At 45.3% G+C, this 22,467-nt stretch overlaps 1 protein-coding gene across 2 annotated transcripts; it reads left to right on the top strand.

Annotated features, from left to right (window-relative positions):
* Positions 1–16,889: 16,889 nt before the first annotated feature.
* UNE10 (basic helix-loop-helix (bHLH) DNA-binding superfamily protein) lies at positions 16,890–22,467 on the top strand. Of its 2 annotated transcripts, none has more exons than XM_048678283.2 (5): positions 16,890–17,930; positions 18,126–18,242; positions 21,415–21,480; positions 21,575–21,967; positions 22,063–22,467. In XM_048678283.2, exons 1-5 carry the CDS (start codon positions 17,232–17,234, stop codon positions 22,171–22,173), a joined length of 1,386 nt encoding a protein of 461 aa, XP_048534240.1. In that variant the 5' UTR covers positions 16,890–17,231; the 3' UTR covers positions 22,174–22,467. The 2 variants fall into 2 exon arrangements, with proteins under 2 accessions (XP_048534240.1, XP_048534237.1); XM_048678280.1 differs by having other exon boundaries at positions 16,894–17,930; positions 22,060–22,467.

Genomic DNA, 22,467 nt, shown 5'->3' with positions numbered 1-22,467 from the left:
ACTCCTCATAGACTTATAGACCTGTGTACACTCACAAACGCATTAGTCCCTTAACCTATAAGTCTTCAATACACCAAAATCACTAAGGGGCACTAGATGCACTTACAATCTCCCCCTTTTTGGTGATTGATGACAATATAGGTTAAGTTTTCAATGGGAATAAAACATATGAAGTGTAAATACCAATGTTGAGGAATTTCATTGCAAGATATAGAAGAACTCCCCCTGAAGATGTGCATAGTGAGGAATTTGCTTTTGAAGGAATGCACACTTGAAGAGTTGAATCATGGAGATCTCCCCCTATATCTTCTAATTCATACACGCATTTGACATATAATAGTGAAGAATTTGAAATGCATGATGAAATATGGTGACTGATGTAATTCAGCATGCGTGCAATAATATTAACGAGGAATAAGCATGCAGAAAAACGTATCAAGAGTATCAGAGCACCAAAGGGTTTAAGTTTACAACTCGATCCAATAAAGTCTCAGAAGAACGAGAGTTGTAACTTAACAAAAAAAACACCCATATAGAAAGACTCGCTTGAAGACTAACTCAAAATTCTCCCCCTTTGTCATCAAATGACCAAAATGATCGAATATGAGGACTAACGCCCCTAAAGAATATCACGTTGATGAAGGAGCGCCAGCGTTGTTGGGGTCGTTTGTTGTAGTAGGGCCTGCCGCAGTGTCGTCCAAGTCTTCATTTTCATCAGTGTCGCGCGATGAAGAATATGAGCTGGCCACCAGAGAAGGAACCTTGACCTTCTTGAATTTCTTCGGTGGAGGTGCAGACCAGTCAAAATCTTCATTGAGACCCATTTTCTTCAGATCTTCTTCACCATACAGATGTGACAGGATTGCCCAGGTGCGACCGAAGACTTGATGGAGGTAGTAATGGTTTTTCTTCACTGCATTGTGTGTGGCGGTCATGTTGTGAAGAAGTGAACCAAACTGACGCTTAACCCATTTGTGATTTTGATCCACCTTCTGGTGAAGACTAAGCAGAAGTTCACGGTCAGTCATCACGCATGGAGCAGTGGCTTGAGGAGTGGACTTGGGTGCATTGGCAGAGTCATGTATGGCAGAGTCATCATTGGTGGAATAAGATGCAGCCTTGCGAAATTGACCATCCAATGGACGAATGCCTTCATCAATAACAGCTAGTGCCTTGCCCTTTCCATCAACTGAGGAATAAGTCTGCTTGAGGACTTCAATTTGGGGCAGGTAGTTGAGGTGATTCTGGAAATCAGCTTTGTAGTTGAGTGAAGACCTTGTCCTGAGGAATCTCATAATCCAAGGTGCATAAGGCTTCAGCTCAAACGGAGACAGTGCAACATTTGCCATAGTCCTCATGAAGAAATCGTGATAATTGACAGGAATGCCATGAACGATGTTGAATACCAGATTCTTCATAATGCCAACAATTTCCTCATCAGATGAGTCGTGGCCTTTGATAGGACTGATTGTCCTCGTAAGAATACGATAGACAGTTCTGGGAACGTACAGCAATTCCTTCACGAGGAATTTGGTTCTTGGTGCTTGACCTGGCTTCAAAGGTTTCATCAGCACCTGCATGTAATGATGTCTGAGCTCAGGTTCACTGTAGATGCAGCGAGCTTCTTCAAGGGGAGGACTGAGTGGTAGAGCACGAAGCAATTCAGAGGCTGGTGCAGTGTAGTGAGTGTTTTCAGACATCCAGTCCAGCACCCATGAATTCACATCTTCAGCATCTCCAGTGATGTGCAGCGTTGCATAGAATTGAAGAATATGTTCTTCATTCCAATCACAGATGTTAGAGCAAAAGTTTAGCAGTCCAGCATCGTGAAGAACACTGAGGACTGGTGCGAAGCACGGCAGAGATTCCATATCCATGTGAGGAATATGCTCATGGTAGAAGATTTTCTCCTTGTTGAACAGCACTGAGGAATAGAAATTGGCTTGACTAGCAGTCCAGAAACGCCTCTTCCTAATGCGAGCAGAGTTATATGGGTTGTAATCTTCGAAGAATACATGCTCGCCGAAGAACTCATCAGCCTTGAACTTTTTCTTGCATGAGAATGGATCCTTTGGATTCGGCAGAGGAGTGTTAGTGAGTTGCATCACGACCTCAGGAATCTCAATCGCAGGTTCTTCAGGCTGAGGAATTTCTGGTTCCTACTCAGTGGCAGCCTGCATCATTGGTTGTTCAGCAGCAGCAGTTTCTTCAGCGCTAGTGGATGGAATTTCCTCATGGACAGATGCAGTGGGATGAGTTTCTTCAGAGCCCATTTGAACAGTTGGTGCAGGCGACTGAGGTATTTGCTATAGCGGTGTGAACATTGGAGAGTTTGGATGCTGACTTTCCCAGAATTCATCACTGATTACGGGTGTGGAGCAGCCAACGTCCACATCTTCATCTTCTATTTCTTCAACGCCAACCTCTTCATATGTGAACTGAGGCATGGGCGAGGAGATGATAGGTGTTGAAGGGATCGCATCCACTTCAATTTCTTCATCCAACGGCTCAGACGAAGCAGCAGAAGGAGTTTCTTCATTAGATTCGCTGGGGATCACATATTCTTCATCAAAAGGAACAAGTTCCTTTGATGGCCTGGTTGAGATGGAAACAGCATCAATCGGATTAGCAAATGAACTTGTCATAGGCTTCATCTTCTTCGGAGCTGAAGAATCTGAAGCAGCTGATGCTTTCCTTTTCTTCACTGCAGCACGCTCTGCAGCCTTGGTCTTCTTCACATCTGATGCAGATGGAAGGATTGGAGTTGAAGTTGGTGCAGGAGCAGCTGAGGAATCTGGTTGATTTTCTTCAGGCACAACTGATGCAGTTGCCCTGAGTTCTTCATTTTCTTCAGGCGCACCACTAGTGGGTGCCCTGGCAATTTCTTCAGCGGCTGGAATGCAGTCATCAGCCCTGGAACTCACATTTTCTTCAGCAGCCTGATTGTCATCAGCGGTGCTGGCATTTTCTTCAGTAGGCTGAGCAGATGCTTCAGCCTGAGGAATTTCCTGTTGCGTTGGGGCTGCAACATTGGAAGTGAAGTTATCCGCAAGTTTCACAAAACGAACCTTGGCTCCAAGCCAATCAGCGCGACATGCGTCAAAGTCATCACTGAGTTTCTTGATCTCAGTCTGAATAGTGACAAGTTCTTCAGTTGTCATAAAGACAACATTTTTCTTCAGATAGCACTCTTTCTTGTACTGCGCTTTCTTGATCTGCCTGGCCTTCTCAAATTTCCACTTTTCTTCTTGAATGAAGTGGGTCAGCATGTGACTTTGGCCAGGAGTCAGCTTGAAGTCAGGCATGGGAGTGTTAGGGTCCTTGTGCCAAACATCAATGTAGTCAAGGATCAACTTGGGATCCAAAAGCAGTGGCACCTCTGTTCCTTTGGCTCTAGCGGCCCTGACTTGCATGTCTCTGATGATTTCTGCAAGTTCATCATCATCAGCTTCGTCTTCTTCAGACGGCACTTGGAAAGCGACTTGTTTCTTCTGAGAACTTGGGCGAGGACCTCGTCCAGTAGTGGCCTTTGTCTTCAGCAGTGAGGGGCCAGCTGAGGAACTTGGTGCAGCTGAGGAACTAGCTGAGACACCTGAGGCAATGGAGATGCCTGCAGTACTTTGGCACGAGGCGAGATACACAGGTGCTGAGGATTTAGTCGGAACAGCTGAGGGCTTTGGCGGAGGAGCTGAGGACTTTGGAGGAACAGGAGCAGCATGAGGAATTGGTCGTGAGGGCTTTGAGGATTCTGGCCGTGAGGGCATTGCTGAGGAACTTGGCCTTGAGGGCATTGTTGGTGAAGCACTTGGCTTGCGCGCAGGCTTCTTTGACATAGCCTTCTTTGGCTTGACAGCAAAGGCCTCACCAGAGGCAGCAACAGCAGCAGAGTCTTCATTGAATTTCCTCACTGCTTCATTGGCTTGCTTAGCCAACTTGGCTTGGCGCTTGGCCCATTCATGATAGTCCTCACCGCGCTTGAGGCTGGTGGGATCAGCGATTTGACCAGGTGCCAATGGAGCTCTTGGGCATGGAGGATTGAGTGTGAATTTCTTTATATACTTTGGAGTTACATACCTGTACTCCCTCCACTCTCTTGCCCATCTCCTTTCTATTTTCTGAATGCGCACCTTGCGCTCATTCTTGGTTTCCTCAGTAGGTGTGCAGTACCCAGCATATATTTCATCAGGGATCTCAAACGTTGTATTGACCTCAGGCCTCTTTCCTCCTTTCTGTGGCTTCTTACTGTCAGCCATTTTCTTCAGTTGAGGAATTTGGACCATTGAATTCTCTGAAGAAGTATGCAGCTTTTCTTCGAGGAACGCTGCAAATGAGTTAAGTTGATGAGAACCTAGTGATTCAGCAGCTGACATGAGTACCTGTGAACAGAGTATAGTTGCGAGGAATTTGGAGAGGTCATATGCGTTCTCAGAAGGTTTTTCAAAAAGAACAAGTTTGAGGAATTTGACCAGATGAGTCTTGAAGAATTTCACTAAGCGTTCTTTATCTTAGGTTCCAGAGTTGTATAGATCGAAGATCCACACAATTGAGGAATCTTGAAGAAAATGATGCTTAGAGAAACGAATCAAGAACAGATGACTTGTGAGGTGTTTAGTGTGTGAAACTATGAAGAAAAACACTTTTGAAGATTTTGTAGATAATCATTCGAATCAACGAGGGCAGTAAAAGTAACTTTTAATTACCCTGGACGAAGAACACGACGAACAGTGAGGTGTAGAAATGAAGTTCGTCTGTGGAGATCTTCCACACCCTAATTCGGCGGAGGAAGACGGCTAGGGCGGCGGCGGAGTGAAGATTTCCGCAGTCGGCGCGAGTACGTCGGCGACGAGGTCGAGGCAGTGAAGCTCTTCCTCACCGGCGGCGATGAAGTAGCGGCAAAGCCGAAAATTTAGATAAGATAGGTTTTAAAGTTCCGTTCACAATTTCTTCAACTGATAAGGACACAGTGAAGATTTTGAGAACGACTTTCAAATAGAACGCACATGAAGAATTTGTGAACAGATTGGGTTGAGTATAGCATAGAGGGGGAAGGGTCCGATCACATTCACTTAGCAGAAAAACCAACTTGACGAATTAGCAATAAGTGAATGCTATAGAGGACATAAACTTATATATAGTCAATGAAGAAAAATGACGGAAGCAGTGAAGACAATGCAAAGTTGAAGAATATGAATAATTGAGGAATTTCAACTTTTGGTGGTGGCGTGACTCACCGTATAAGAATTATGATTTCAGACACCGCGTACAATTATCGTAGGGTTCTGAGAATCAAATTCTTCATTAATTTCTTCACACTAAGAGTGTTGTTCTTCATTGAATTGAAGAAAAACGTTTCTTCATGTGTTGCACATCTAAGTCATCAATTTTGCATAAGTGTTAGGATGAGTGTCCTTTTCAAAGAACATTCGAAGATTCTAGGATATTTAGCTCACACCGCAACTTGCTAAATCTCTTCTCATCCAAGGGCTTTGTGAAGATATCGGCTAGCTGTTCTTCAGTATTCACATGCTCAATAGAAATGTCGCCCTTCAACACATGATCACGAAGAAAATGATGACGAATCTGAATGTGCTTTGTCTTCGAGTGCTGAACTGGGTTGTGAGCAATCTTGATGGCACTCTCATTGTCACAGTAGAGAGGCACATTCTTCATGTTGACGCCGTAGTCCTTGAGAGTTTGCTTCATCCATAGCAATTGGGCACAGCAAGAACCAGCGGCAATATACTCAGCTTCAGCAGTAGATAGTGATACGCAGTTCTGTTTCTTCGAGGACCAACAGACCAAAGATCGTCCGAGGAAATGACATGTACTAGATGTTGACTTGCGGTCCACACGATCACCAGCATAGTTAGAGTCAGAATATCCAATGAGATCAAAAGCCAAGCCCTTGGGGTACCATAATCCAAGTGTTGGTGTGTGAGCTAGATATCGAAGAATATGCTTCACAGCCTTATGGTGTGATTCCTTCGGTGTAGCTTGAAATCGGGCACACATGCAAACACTAAGCATTATATCTGGCCTAGATGCACATAAGTACAATAAAGAGCCAATCATGGAGCGGTATACCTTATGATCAAAGTCAATACCATTTTCATCAATGCACAGATGGCCATTTGTGGGCATAGGAATTTTGATGCCTTTGCAATCTTGCATGCCGAATTTCCTCAGTACATCCTTGAGGTATTTCTCCTAAGATATGAATATGTCATTGCGTTGTTGATGAATTTGAAGTCCTAAGAAGAATTTCAGCTCTCCCATCATAGACATTTGATATTCTTCACTCATCATATAGGCAAATTCATTACTACAACGTTGGTCAGTACAGCCAAAGATAATATCATCAACATATATTTGGCACACAAACAATTCACCATCATAAGATTTAGTGAAAAGATTAGGGTCGAGTGAACCGGGTTTGAAGCCTTTCGTCATGAGGAATTCCTTCAAAGTATCATACCACGCCCGTGGGGCCTGCTTGAGGCCATAGAGGGCCTTGTTGAGTCTGAAGACTTTGTCAGGATTCTTTGGATCTTCAAAACCTGGGGGTTGAGCAACATATACTTCTTCCTCAAGCTTACCATTGAGGAATGCACTATTCACATCCATTTGATATAAAGTGATATCATGATGGTTAGCATAAGCAAGTAATATGCGAATAGCCTCAAGTCTAGCAACAGGTGCAAAAGTTTCATCGAAATCAATTCCTTCAACTTATGTGTAGCCTTGAGCTACAAGCCATGCCTTATTCCTCACCACAAGGCCATTTTCATCTTGCTTGTTGCGGTAGATCCACTTTGTGCCGATGATATTGTGCTTGCGAGGATCTGGACGTTTGACCAGTTCCCAGACATTGTTGAGCTCGAACTGATGTAATTCTTCTTGCATGGCCTGAATCCACTCAGGCTCCAGAAATGCTTCATCTACCTTAGTGGGCTCTGTAATAGAGACAAAAGCATAGTGCCCACAAAAGTTAGACAAATGTGAAGCTTTTGAGCGTGTGAGAGGACCTGGCGCTTTGATGTCATTGATGATCTTTTGAACTTGCACTTCTTTTGCAATGCGAGGATGAGCTGGTTGCCATTGAAGAATTTGATCAACATTCTCTTCAGCACCATTTTATTCAGCATTTTCTTCAGGTGCATTAGCTCGACGTTCTTCATGTTCTGGAATGAATTCTTCAGCAGATTTTTCAGTAGGAATGACATCCTTAGTAGCCTTGAACTTGATAGTTTCCTCGGGTGCTGGTTCATCTATCACAGTAGGTAGGTGCTCTCTTTGCGAGCCATTAGTTTCATTGAACCGCACATCTACAGTTTCAACAACCTTGTGAAGAACGTTGTTGAAGACTCTGTAGGTGTGCGAGTCCTTTCCGTAACCAATCATAAAACCTTCATGTGCTTTCGGTGCAAATTTTGAGTTGTGGCGAGGATCTCTAATCCAACATTTAGCACCGAAGACTTTGAAATAACTTACATTGGGTTCCTTATCAGTGAGGAGTTCATAGGCAGTCTTCTTGAAGAATTTGTGAAGATATACTCTGTTGATGATGTGGCACGCAGTATCAATTGCCTCAGTACAGAACCGACGAGGCGTTTTGTATTCATCAAGCATAGTGCGAGCCATCTCAGCAAGAGTCATGTTCTTGCGCTCCACGACGCCGTTCTGCTGAGGAGTGTAAGGAGCAGATAACTCATGAGTAATACCAAGCTCATCAAGATAGTCATCGAGACCAGAATTCTTGAACTCAGTGCCATTGTCACTTCTGATGTGCTTGATCTTCACACCAAAGTTGGTTGAAGCCCTCGAGGAAAATCGTTTGAAGACCTCCTGCACTTCATGTTTGTAAGTAACAAGGTGTACCCATGTATAGCGAGAGTAGTCATCAACAATAACAAAGCCATATTGAGATGCTTCATTTGAAATAGCAGAATAATGATTAGGACCGAAGAGATCCATGTGAAGCAATTCAAATGGGCGAGTAGTGGTCATGATAGTCTTCGTTGGATGCTTGGCCTTGGTCATCTTTCCAGCTTCACAGGCTCCGCATAAGTGATCCTTGAGTAATTTGACATTCTCAATGCCAATGACATGCTTCTTCTTCGCAAGCGTGTGCAAATTCCTCATGCCTGCATGACCAAGTCGTCGATGCCAGAGCCAGCCTTCTGAAGCTTTTGCAAGTAAGCACACGGCTGGTTGTGATCCTGTAGAGAAATCAACAATATACAGGTCTCCTCTCCTAAAGCCTTCGAAGACTTTGGAATTGTCAGCTTCCATAACCACAACACAACGGTACTTGCCAAAGACAACAACCATATCAAGATCACAAAGCATTGAGACAGACATAAGGTTGTATCCTAAGGACTCAACAAGCATGACTTTGTCCATGTGTCAATCCTTTGTGATCGCAACCTTACCTAGACCCAATACCTGACTTTTGCCTTTGTCAGCAAAGATGATATGCTTCAGATGCGACGGAGATAATGGAGTATCCATCAATAGATTCTTGTCACCAGTCATGTGGTTTGTACATCCACTATCGAGGACCCACTTAGTGGCTTTGGGTTGATCATCCTGCAGATGAATTAGTGCAACTTACAAACTCATATACCTCATCAGTGAAGAATATGACATCAATTCATCAGATCAATTTCATCAAGTAAAAGAACAGATAAAGCAATATGAGGACGTGAGAAATGAAAGTTCATTTCTTCATGATTAGCCTGTGTCCTATCAGGCATGCTCAGGTCTCCAGCAAATTTTCAGACGATTACGTACGTCTGGAGACCTGACCCTGCAGAAGAGATTAGTTCTTTTTCTTCACCACCCACATCTGAAAGGGTGGCAAAGAGTTCATCATTCTGTGAGCTCCGTACGAGAAGGATGGCATAGAAGCCAGTCCATTTCGTTTCACATAAGAGGGGTTAGAATAAGCATAAGAGTAAGCAAAGAAATTCTTCGAGGACTTATGGACATAATAATTTGAAGAATAATGCACATATCCATAATCCTTAGATCTTCCCTGCGAAACAGACGAGTTAGCACGATGATGTTCATATGAGGACTTTGATCCTTTTGAGGAATATGATCCATGTGAGGAGTTTTGTCCGTATGAGGACTTGGATCCATATGAAGAATTTGGTCCATATGAAGCATTTGATCTGGGGTTACTATTCTTCACAGGTGGCGTCATGATGACATTCACCTGAAGATTTTCAAGGCATCTTTTGGGAATCCAGATTTTCTTCACAGGGGGACCGTTCCTACAGTTAGTGCCAACATATCTAGCAAATACTTCACCATTCTGATTTTTGAACAATTTATAGTTGGAGTCAAATGACTCATCATCAGAACGAGGAGATTCACATGTAAATCCAGATAAGTTAGATGGATCAACTGGAGGTCCCTTTGCAGCAACCCATGTAGTTTAGGGGTACTGCTCAGGCTTCCAATATGTACCATCAGCATTGAGTTTCCCCTCAAAGGCAATACCCTCTTTCCTAGGGTTCCTGTTGAGGATAATCTTTTTAAGCACATCACAAAGAGCCTGATGCCCTTTGAGGCTTTTGTACATGCCTGTCGTGTACAATTCCTTCAGCCCTGCATCGTCAGTGATACTAGCAATGTCCTCATATGAGGAATTAGTGATAGCAGAGGCATGTGGAGAATTTGAAACATTAGCAGCATTTGAACATTCAGGTGAAGAATTAGCAGATTCACGTTCAATGCATTTCAAACATGGAGGAACAAATTCTTCCTGAGATGCGCTGATTTGTTGAGCAAGTAATGAATCGCGCTCCTTCTGAAGATCTTCATAACTCACTCTTAGCTTCTCAAGGTCTTGCTTTCTTTGAAGAAATTCATAAGAAAGCTTCCCATGATCAGATAAGAGAGTGTTATGTTGATCTTGAAGGGTGTCATACTTAGTATGAAGTCTCTGAAGACTTTCAGCCAAAACTTTTGACTGATCCATTTCTTCATCCAACATATCATCGCTCTTGTTTAGCATATAGTGAACTTTTTCCAAAGCTCTTTGTTGTTTAGTGACAAGGGAAGCAAGTTTGACATAGCTGGGTCCAAATTCATCACCAGATTCATCATCACTAGACTCGGATAGGTAGCATTCAGTTACCTCAGCATCTTTTGCCATAAGGCATGATGCAGAAGATGATGATTCTGGTTCGAATGTCATCGCTTTGAGAGATTCCTTGAAGTCCTCAAACCAAGGATCATGACAGGTTTGATGACCTTCATAGACCTCAGAGAGACGATCCCAGATGAGCTTTGCATGATCGAGATGCATGATATTCCTGAACTGATTTTGTGACAGACTAGAGCAGATGACATCCTTCGTCATGAGGTTGAGAAGAGTGTACTTGTGAATGTCATCAGCTTCCGCCATCTTGCACAGATCGGTCAGACCAATCTCAGTGACGGTCCACAGCTCGCTGTTCATCGCCATGAGGCATTTCTTCATCATGGCCTTCCACTTGGGATACTCGTGACCGTCAAAGATGGGGCATGTCACTTTTTTCATACCTGCGGTCGACATAACTAAAACTCCAGGCGGTTAAACCAAAATCACACAGAACAAGGGAGTACCTTGCTCTGATACCAATTGAAAGTGCGTTATATCGACTAGAGGGGGGTGAATAGGCGATTTTTATGAAATTCTTCACTGAGGAATTTGCTGGTGAGGAAATTCCTTAGCGAAGAACTACTAGCAGCGGAATAAGTACTCAAAAGTAAACATAACAGAATACAAGCATAGTCATCATGATGAAATGAAGACAGGCACAGAGTACAGGAAGCGTAAGCACAGGATAACACAGGATGAAGACAACCAGACTGAAGAAATTGAACTGAGGAAATTGAGAAAGTCTTCAGTCAAAGTCTTCAAACACAGATATGAACAAACACACAACACAGTTGTGAGGAAATGAAAGAGTTGAGGGAATAGAACTAGTAAGCTTGGTGAAGACAATGATTTGGTAGACCAGTTCCAACTGCTGTCTCAGGTGTACGTCTGGTTGGAGCGGCTGAGTATTTAAACTCGAGGACACCCAGTCCTGAACACGCAGCTCAGGACACCCGGTCCTCACCGTATTCTCCTTGAACTAAGGTCACACAGACCTCGTCCAATCACTCGTGGTAAGTATTCAGGTGACTTCCAAACCTTCACAAACTTGGTCACTCTGCGATCCACAATTCCTCTTGGATGCTCCAGACCATGACGCCTAACCGTCTGGAAAAAGCATAGTCTTCAAAGGTAACAAGCGTCGGATCCACGCAGGATCAATCTCTTCAGTGATGCTCAATCACTTGGGGTTTGTAGGTGTTTGGGTTTTGGGTTTTTCCTCACTTGATGATTTTCGCTCAAAGTCCTCGGAGGATGGGTTGCTCTCAAACGACAAGTGTCAGTTTCTCTCGGAGCAGCCACCCAACTAGTGGTTGTAGGGGGCGGCTATTTATAGCCTAGGGAGCAGCCCGACATGATAAGACATAAATGCCCTTCAATGATATGACCGTTAGGTGGATATATATTTTGGGACAGCTGGCGCATAGCACAGCAACGGTCGGAATTTTGAGTAGAAAAATCCTCAGGGCTATCATGTTCCTCACTGTGTAGGCAATCCGCACTGGCGAATTCCTAACTCCTCAGTCAGGACAAATTCCTCAGAGACCGGAAGAACTTCGTCTCTGTCACTGAAGAAATTGACTGAACTATATGAGATTTCCAATGGCTTCACTCGAAGGGATTGGTAGGTGTAGGATTTTGAGTTGAGCATCACATGGAAATTTTTCCTTAGTATTTCCTCGACCCCCTTTAACAGTACGGTGTTTCCTATAACTCAAGAAAGAGAAAATGAAACTACGAAAACAAAAGTCTTCACGCTTCATGTTCCTCGAATGAATACCAAGTCTTCACGGTCACACCAATTTCTTCACTTTCAAAGTCTTCAAAAAGTCTTCAGAGATCCAAAGTCTTCAGTCGAAGAACTTGATTTTTAGGGGTCGACTTTCTCTGTAAATATCAAACTCCTCATAGACTTATAGACCTGTGTACACTCACAAACGCATTAGTCCCTTAACCTATAAGTCTTCAATACACCAAAATCACTAAGGGGCACTAGATGCACTTACATCCTCCGCCTCCGAGTCCAAGATCCGGTCGGCCTCCAGTGCTCTCTCGACGGCTCCACTACTGACCGTCTTGGCGTGTCCTCCAGTAGACCAGCACTGCAACACAGCTCCAGTGCTCCACCAAGGTATTTTTTTGGCTTTTTGTCCTCTGTTTTTTTTCAGAAATCTGAAGATTTGTTTGTAAACTGAAATTGAACTAAATGTACATTGGAGTTTGAAGAGGAAGGATGTTTATGTGATGGATTTGATGCCACAGTGCTTGTCTGATACATTGAAATATTGTTATTGCCGTCATGCTAGTGTTGTTTTGTTCATATATTGCTACTGTTGTGTTGTTTGGTTCATATGCCTCATTTAGAGCAAAAAAAATTGGATGAATACCCAGCCTTCATTTCCTAGCGCCGCCACTGAGTAGAAGCACTCAGTTTCAGGCTTAAGTCCACACTTGGGCTTCTTCCCGGGAGTGGCAACTTGCTTGCCACTCTTCTTGGAGTTCCCCTTCTTTCCTTTGCCCTTTTTCTTGAAACTAGTGGCCTTGTTAGCCATCAACACTTGATGCTCCTTCTTGATTTCTACCTCCGCGGCTTTGAGCATAGCGAAGAGCTCGGGAATTGTCTTATTCATCCCTTGCATATTATAGTTCATCACAAAGCCTTTGTAGCTTGGTGGCAGTGGTTAAAGAACTCTGTCAATAACCTATCATCTAGAAGATTTACTCCCAGCCGAGTCAAGTGGTTATGATACCCAGACATTTTGAGTATGTGTTCACTGACAGAATTTTTCTCCTCCATCTTGCAGCTATAGAACTTGTTGGAGACTTCATATCTCTCAACTCGGGCATTTGCTTGAAATATTAACTTCAACTCCTGGAACATCTCATATGGTCCATGATGTTCAAAACGTCTTTGAAGTCCCGATTCTACGCCGTAAAGCATGGCACATTGAACTATCGAGTAGTCATCAGATCGAGCTTACCAGACGTTCATAACATCAGCATCTGCTCCTGTAGCAGGCCTTTCACCTAGCGGTGCATCAAGGACATAATTCTTCTATGTAGGAATGAGGATCCTCAAGTTACGGACCCAGTCCATGTAGTTACTACCATCATCTTTCAACTTAGCTTTCTCTAGGAACACATTAAAATTCAAGGGAACGGTAGCACGGGCCATTGATCTACAACATAGATATGCAAAAACTATCAGGACTAAGTTCATGACAAATTAAGTTCAATTAATCATATTAATTAAGAACTCCCACTTAGATAGACATCCCTCAAGTCATCTAAATGATCACGTGATCCATATCAACTAAACCATGTCCGATCATCACGTGAGATGGAGTAGTTTTCAATGGTGAACATCACTATGTTGATCATATCTACTATATGATTCACGTTTGACCTTTAGGTCTCAGTGTTCCAAGGCCATATTTGCATATGCTAGGCTCGTCAAGTTTAACCCGAGTATTCTGCACGTGCAAAACTGGCTTGCACCCGTTGTATGTGAACGTAGAGCTTATCACACACGATCATCACGTGGTGTCTCGGCACGATGAACTAGGGACACGGTATTTTGTCTATGTATTCACACATGTATCAAATTTCTGGTTAATACAATTATAACACGAATAATAAATGTTTCTCATGATATAAGGAAATATAAATGACAACTTTATTATTACCTCTAGGGCATATTTCCTTCACCATGGCGGGTAGACCGTTCGTCGTGATCGAGGCCACTGTCATGTGACGTACTCGGGTGTGTGGGTGAGGCTTGGCATGCTGCTCAATGGAAGAGTGCCCTCGTGACCGTCCGTTTTCATCTGGCGTGCCGCAAGGGTCTATCTAGGGCTCTATTGCGGGTGGACCACATGGCGCATCTAGGGCCATTGTCATTACATTGGGCCTCTTTGAGGGCGCCCGGAGACACCATCATTTTTTGTGTCCATTGGACCCCCCGCCCATGTGCCAGGGCCTAGTCGGGCCCACCTGTTGGTGTATTGGGCTGGTCTGGTCGAGCCATGCAAGCGCTGCGGCATGGTCATGTGCGCCATTGTGTTTGAACCATGTCGGCCCGTTTGGTGCGACCAGGTTGGGTTTGCGTTGTGCCATGCTGTCGCACATGCCTCTTGCTAGTCGGGTGGTCTCACCAGCCGGCCTAGTTGGTCGGACCAGCCGGCTGGCAAGAACGTAACAGAAAATTTGTAACGAAGTAATGTGTGAAAATTTCAGAAACTTATCACGTTCCGGTAAAGAATGCAAATTCAAACGCTGGACGCAAAAGTTTATGTTTCTGCACATAACCTAACAAACATGCAAGTGCAACACCCAAAGGCTCCGCTTGGCACAAAAAGAAAAACAAAATATACACACATGATTAATACAGTAATAATAAATTACTCCCTCCATTTCCTTATACAAGGCCACTATCAAAAATACATTTTGCATCAATACAAGGCCACCAACAGTAATTGAGGCAAAAAATAATGATGTTTCCTTGTACTAGTAACTTTTTAATACTTACATGCATGTAGTCATAATGACACTCGGCCACTTTCTTCCCATTCATTTGTTGCATTCTTGTCGTGTAATAATGATCCCGGTTAACGACAAGAAAAGTTGACTTGCAAATGAGTCTTTAAATTTTATCTTGGTACCTGTAGTATGAGTTTGTGGCCTTGTATAAGGGAATGGAGGGAGTAATAATCATGTTGGCACACAAGAAACAGTAAATATAACTATTGGGTTGCCTCCCAACAAATGCTTTTCTTTAATGCCTTTTTAGCTAGGCATAATTACCAACTATCAAGTTTTATCATCATTCAAAGATAGATCATATGTGATTCTCATAGTATATTCATAAGGATTCTAAACACTTTTTCTTGGAAAGTGTTTCATACCTTTCTTCAATGGAAATTGGAATCTTATATTGTCGTCCTTCATATCAACAATTACACCTACAATTCTTAAAAAGGGTCTTCCAAGTATGATAGGACATGAAGGATTACATTCAATAGCCAAAACAATAAAGTCTATGGGGACATAATTTCTATTTGCAATAATAAGCACATCATTTATTCTCCACATAGGCTTTTTAATAGTTGAATCTGCAAGGTGCAAATTGAATGAGCATTCAGACAGAGCATCAAAACCAAGATATCATATAGTGCTTTAGACATAGTAGACACACTTGCACCTAAATCACATAAAGCATTGCATTTGTAATTATTGATCTTAGTTTTAATAGTAGGTTTCCATCTATCATCTAATTTTCTAGGGATGGAAACCTGAAGTTCAAGCTTCTCTTCATTAGCCTTGGTAAGTGCTTCTACGATACATTTAGTAAAAACTATATTATGATCACAAGCATTGGGTGAATTTAACATGGATTGCAACAAGGTAATACATTCAGTAATAGAGCAATTATCATAATTAAAGTCCTTGAAATTCAAAATAGTGGATGTAATGCTACCTAAAGTTTTGACCGCTCCAAGCCCACTTTTATTAATTTTAGCATCAAAGTTTTCACCCTTCGAACAGTTGGGACTCCTACCTAAAGTTGACTCTTCTCGAGTCCCTTTATAATCATTTTAAATTTTTTAATATTTCTAAACAATGATTCTGTGGGTGACACACCTATAGTTTTAACGTCCTCATTATTACTAGCAAGATAGTGCAACTCAGCCTCTCTTTCTTCCCGTTCTCGTCTAGCTCTTAACATATTAGTCATTCTAGCATTATAATTAATAGAAACTTGGATTTCTTTCGGAGATTCAGACATTTCACCTTTATTAGGTGGCAAAATTTTAACTTTCAGCAAATGAACTAATGAACAAGCATGTCCACACTTTTAGTCATAGCATCAAAGATACTAAGGCTGCTATTGCTGCCCTATAATAAGGCTGCTATTGAAGATGCTCTTAGGAGGGCAATGGTACCCCCAACTCACCAGGTAGCAAACTCAAGTTTGACACTTTGGTGCCTCGTAAAGATAAATAGTCTTCCAATGAAAGGCGGCACCCCCGTTGATAGTGAGGTGATCGTGATGACTTCATCAATTTCAAGACCAGTCTACTCAGGCACTCGAAAATGCTCATAAGGATAGGGTGCTTGTGCGTACGTGCCTACCATGACTTTATGTACCTGTTCGTAAGTGTCTGCGTCTGCATTATGTTTTAACTTTTTCTTTTAGGGTTTTAAAGTTTTGTAAGCCAGGAACACCAGCGAGGCAACCGGGCTAAGGTGGGCCCATGCCACGTTATCGAAAAAGGCTGAATATACAGAATTATCGTCGTGGGCCGCAACGTGAAACGGCCGTAAATCGGAGAGTGGTCCGGTGCATGCACGTCTTGTGTACGGTCGACACGTGCATGCAGTTTTCAAGAGTTCGCCGGCCGTCGGTGCCTGCCTGCCCCACAGGATTCGGAACTGTACCAGGTCCAGGAGCCACAAATCAGAGGAGCACCCGATGCCCGCTGCCTCCGCGCCACCACCACCCGATGGGAACCCGACGGCTGCACGCCTCCGGCCCGACAGCCCCGGAAAGGCAGGCGCGAAAGAAACGTCCGAGCTACTAGCTGGATTGAAAACGCATGCAATGCAAGCGCTTCCTCTGGACTCGTACGTGGTCATGTGGAAGGCGAGGCGGCTACGTGCCCGGCTCCTCCTCACAAGCCCAGGGCCCTCCCTCTCCCCGTCCCGTCCCTCTCCCTGCCCCCCTCCCCACCTATCCTTCCATCTATCGCCTCGCCTCCGCCCCCGACGCGCACTGCATGGCTCCGCCACACACGCCTCCGCGCGCGCCGTGCACCCGTGCTGCCTCCTCCACGCACCGCTCCATAACTATCTCCGCCTCCGCGACCTCCCCGCCCTTGCCTTGCCGTGCTCTCCAACGACCACCATATATACTGTGCTTACGTAGTATATGGTAGTGTAGCTTACACCTACTGCTACACACACATAGCTAGCTCACCTCCGTCCTGCTCTGCCGGCCCAATCCCGGGACGACACAGCAAGCCACCGGTCCTTCTTTCGGGGTATATATATAGCTTGGCATTGGAGGTGGTGGAGCGTGATGAATAACCAGTGCGTGCCGAGCTGGGATCTGGACGAGACGGTTAGCGCGGGGCTCAACCCGGTGTCCGCCGGGTCGACGCAGCGCATGGCGTCCGGAGACAGCGGTCTGACGGGGCCGGTTGCCATGCCCATGCCGGACCAGTACGACGAGGTGGCGGAGCTGACGTGGGAGAAGGGCAACATCTTCTGGCAGGGGCTGCTCAACCGGTCGGTGCCCAAGTACCCGGCCGCGCCGCCGCCGGCGCAGATGCACGCCATCGGCGGCGCGGGAGATCACCGGGAGACGCTCGAGGCAGTGGTGGGCGAGGCGGCCGCTCGTTTGTCGTCTCAGTCGACGTCGCACCTCGGGCAGCCGTTGCCTGCAGCCGCCGCGCCTTGGCTCGGTGTGGGCGCGCCGGCCGACGGGCTCGTGCCGTGCGCGAGGGTTGACGACCCGGCGGAGGGGGACGTGCGGAGGAAGCGGGCACGAGTGGTCGGCGAGGACGGGCGGGTGTGCGCCAGCCAAGGGAGCGTCGCGCCCGGCCGCGGCGAGAGCTCGCTGCTCACTCTGGAGCCCTGCGGCACCGGCGCTGACGACTTGTGCGGGTTCACGACGACCAACAACTCCACGTCGCTGGACCACGGCTCCCCGGAGACGGAGAACACGAGCTTCGGGGGAGGCGCCAGCGACTCCCGCTGCTTCAGCCGTCGGTCGCAGGCAAGCAAAGCTCTGGGCTAACAGCCTCACACGTCACCCCACATACCCTGCATATGCATGTCTCGATCGTAAGCATCTCGCATGCACGTACGTCGATCCAGCTTGTCTTGATCCGTATGGGCTTGCAGACTCCCTATGCTTATGTCTTTTCTTGAGTCTATCTAATCGGTGCATGCGTCTATTGAGATACAAAAGAGAGACGGGCTGTATGACGAAGCAGAGAACGTCGTGATCAAGGGCGAAGCTCCAATGAGGTCGTCCATTTCTACCAAGAGGAGCCGGGCTGCTGCCATCCATAACGAATCTGAGCGTGTAAGCAACTATCTCTTCTGCACTGATGCATGACAGTGATTTGTTGCTTAGACTTCATACTAGTATATGTTATATAGTTTTATTAGTATTTGGTTATTCGTACTTTTAGTCAATGACATGCATTTTAATTAGGTCTAGCTTCAACCAACTTGAGCATTCAGTGTATTTCTATAAGGGGTATATAGAAACGTGCGCACATACAAGTGGTAGCTAGCTAGTGTGATTTGTTGCTTAGACTTCATACATGTCAACGGATGAACACATGCACGAACAACCGACAACTCCTACTTTGACGACAAGCTTTGCAAGGGAAATATACAGGACTTATGCCGACCGTGTCCTCCGCAAACGACCACCGAGTGCCTATCATCCTCGCCACCTGTACTCGCTCCACCGCAGCTCCGGCTTAAAGCAACTAGACAACCATAGAAGAGCTCCTCGCACACGCTAGGAAGATCCGACTACCGAAGCCCGAGCTGCAACCTCAAGCTCCTCTCGATGTCATCATCGTTGCCAAATAGAAATATGCATCTTTGGAACGGCCACCACAACAACCCACACATCGAAGATGACGCCATCCACCGGTCTCCAGTTGTAGCCGACTCCGAGATGATGCCCCCAAGGAGGACGATGGCACGAAGGCGCCTTCATCTCCCGATTCTACGGATATGAGGTTTCCCTCTGGAGCTATGGCCACGAGGAGAGGGGAGGAACACCACACAGGGGCGATGCTTCCAAGAAAGAGTATGATGCCCGCGTGTGTCGCCATTGCTAGATCCAACAAAAGCCAAAGATAGGATTTCTCCCGGTGAAGCTCGACTACCAACTGCGCGTACCGGGTGCTACGAACCGCCGCCCACCAGTCACCGTAGAGCACCTCCAGTCAGCTCCCGCCTTCGCTTAGGCTGTCCTATACGGTCACCAGGCCAGTAGCCGCAGCGCTGTCGGAACCTTGGTGCACCCGCCGTCCATGCCATCAGGTCGACCCAACCGGAAGAGTGAGGGTCACCACCCGGATCTTGCCAGGACGCACCTCCCACCACCATCGGAGGACACCTAGCACTAGCGGTAGCTTCGTCACCGCCCGCGTAGCTGACGGAGGCCACCGCCACAGCTTCTAGAACCATCGGCAGGAACAGGGCGTGAGAGTCCTCGCCACTTATGGAGTAGGGGTGCGTCACCACTGCAACCAACGCCGGCAGTAGCGGCGGCAGGGCGGGCACACACTCGGCCCTTCTTTCATGGCTAGGGTTGGACGCCCTGGTGCCGCCAGGGAGTGGCACATCTTAACTGGCCTCACACACCAATACTTGTCCTCATCACAATACTTGTTCGGAAGAAATCCCACAAAAGTTAATCAGCTTATAAATGGTTTTAACAGTGTGTATGTCAGATGGCTCAAGTATCCAGATGGGAGTATCATTATCACATGACAAAACTTTAGTTTTCACTAGAGACACCACCTCAATCCATCTACTGAGATGATGTTCATCTACACACCTTCTAAAGGTAAGTTTTAGAATCAGCCCATCCCAAACCTGGGCAACAATAGCATCTTGTTGTTGGAAAATTTCAAGAAGATCCTTGTATAAGGTTTTTAAGTGAACAAACAACAATCCAGATGTCATGCCAAAAGCCAATACTGTTTCCATTGCCCAATTTCCATTTATAAAAGGTTTTAGCAGGAAAAAGCTCAACAAACACTTTTCCATAACTGAGATTCCAGACCAGGTTTAGCACAAAGAATATTGGATTTCTTTGTCCCATACTTGAAATTTAAGAGAGTTTTCCAATCATTGGATTTACTGTCAAAGAATCTTTTGCTCCCACACGCGAGCATGGACAAGTTAAAATCCCTAAGATTAGGGACCCCATCCCACCAAATTCCTTTCTCCTAGATATGAGTCCCCAGCTAGCTAGGCGATACTTGTGTTCATCCCCCATGTCACCCCCAAACAAAAGATACATCTCGGAAGTAATGGCCTCCATAACACATTTGGGGAATTTCAAAATAGACATCAAATAAGTGGGCAAGCTAGCTATGCAAGTGGCAAGTAAGATTAGTTTGCCCCTGTAAGACAGTTCTTGCCAAGCCAACCAGAAATGTTTTTGATAATTTTGTCAATGATTGGTTGTATATCTTCCCTTATCAATATTTTGAAGTGCAAGGGAACACCCAAATATTTAAAAGGGAAAGAACCAATATGACAATAAAATATCTAGGCAAAACAAAGCCAGGTCTTCCTTAACATGAACAGTATGGAGATCACTTTTACGGAAATTTATTTTCAATCCAGAAATATTCCCCAAACATGATAAAATCCATTTCAAATTCCAAGTATGTTCCAGGCATCCAAGAAGAGGACGGATCCCATAGATAAAGTTATGATGAACAACTTTAGGTAGCATTTTGGACACACATCAGCCACCGAATTGAACAGCGAGGGGAACAAAGGATCTCCTTGTTTAAGCTCTCCGCCTCCAATAAAATGGGTCCATATGTATCATTAATTCTCACACAAAAAGAACTCTGAAATAAAGTACTATAAATCCATTTAATCCATTTATCTCCAGAGCCTCTAGAAGAGAGCATCTCCACAAGGAATTCCCAACTCACTCTGTCATAAGCTTTCTTATAATCAAGTTCCACTCGTCCTAGTTCTATGAATCTCATGTATCACCTCATGGGCCATAACAACACTTTCTAATATAAGAGCCTATAGAAGAGAGCATCTCCACAAGGAATTCCCAACTCACTCTGTCATAAGTTCTCTTACAATCAAGTTCCAAAACTAAACCACTGGTCCTAGTTCTATGAATCTCATGTATCACCTCATGGGCCATAACAACACTTTCTAATATAAACCTCCTTTTAATAAAAGCAATTTGGTTTGGGGAAATAAGTTTGTCAAATAAAACAGGAGCTCTAGAAGTCATAGCTTTAGTGAAAATCTTAATAGCACAATTGCTCAAACTAATAGGACGAAACCTGAATTCAATTCGGACAAGTCTTTCTTAGATTTCTCTTTTTTCAGTTGTCTTTATCAGATGGAAGTGGTATGTTTGCTTCCTCAAAAAAAAAGAGGAAGTGCCATGTTTGTCCTTAAACAAGAAGATTAAAAGCCTTGTTATGTAGTTTGCTGATTAACTCAAGCGTGACTCCTTGTTGCAGAAAAGAAGGGACAGGATCAACCAGAAGATGCAGACATTGCAAAAGCTCGTCCCCAACTCAAGCAAGGTACTGTATCTCTCGACGGGAATCACCGAACAAGACAATCGAACATATATCTTCAGATAAATAAAAGTCGATCTGTCATTTTCCATTGACGCAGACGGACAAGGCATCGATGCTGGACGAGGTGATCGACCACCTGAAGCAGCTGCAGGCGACGGTGCAGATGATGAACCGGATGAGCAGCATGATGATGCCCATGGCCATGCCTCAGCTGGCCCAGATGTCCGTCATGGCCAACATGGCCCAGATGGCCCAGATGGCGCAGATGGGCCTGGGAATGATCAACATGGCCGGGCCACTCGCGCAGCCCGCCTACCCGGGCCTCACCCAGCCCATGATGCACACGTCCACCCCGTTCGTCACCATGCAGCCCTGGAACGCCGGCGCCGGCGCCGACCGGCAGAAGCAGCCCGCCGCCGCCGCCGTCGCCGCCGTGCCGGACGCCTACTCCGCCTTCCTCGCCTGCCAAGCGGCGCAGCAGAACGCGCAGGTACGCACGTAGTCCAAAATCCAAATCTTGGCGCACTGTTCCCTCCGAACCTCTGATTGATTCTTACGCGGTGGCACGAATCTCTGCTGCAGCAGCAGCAACAGCAGCAAGCTCAACCGAACGGCATGGAGGCGTACAGCAGGATGATGGCCATGTGCCAGAAGCTAGGCCAGCAGCAGACCAAGCCAGGCAGCTCCAAAGAGTGATCGTACTACGTCGTACAAGCACCTGCACAGCATTTCCCTTTGGACATGAAAGTCTGTCGACGCGCCACGGCACCCTGCAGCATCGTGTATGTTACGCTCAATTGCACATGATTTGTCGTACTAAAATCATTCTAGCTTGTACGTATATCGTTTTGACAACATTTTGCTTAGCTTGTACGTATAAGTCACCGCCAACCGGTTACCTGGAGAAGATGTGTTTGTACTACAGTATCACCCAATTGCACATGATTTGGAAATTGGACCGGAGAGGTTAACCTCATCCGGCTTTCGACA

Source organism: Triticum urartu, chromosome 1A (assembly GCF_056163025.1).
Source record: "Triticum urartu cultivar PI428250 chromosome 1A, HENAU_Tu73, whole genome shotgun sequence".
NCBI classification, from domain to species: Eukaryota; Viridiplantae; Streptophyta; class Magnoliopsida; order Poales; family Poaceae; genus Triticum; species Triticum urartu.
Note: the sequence above shows the minus strand (reverse complement) of the source record. Positions and strands in the feature narration are given on the sequence as shown.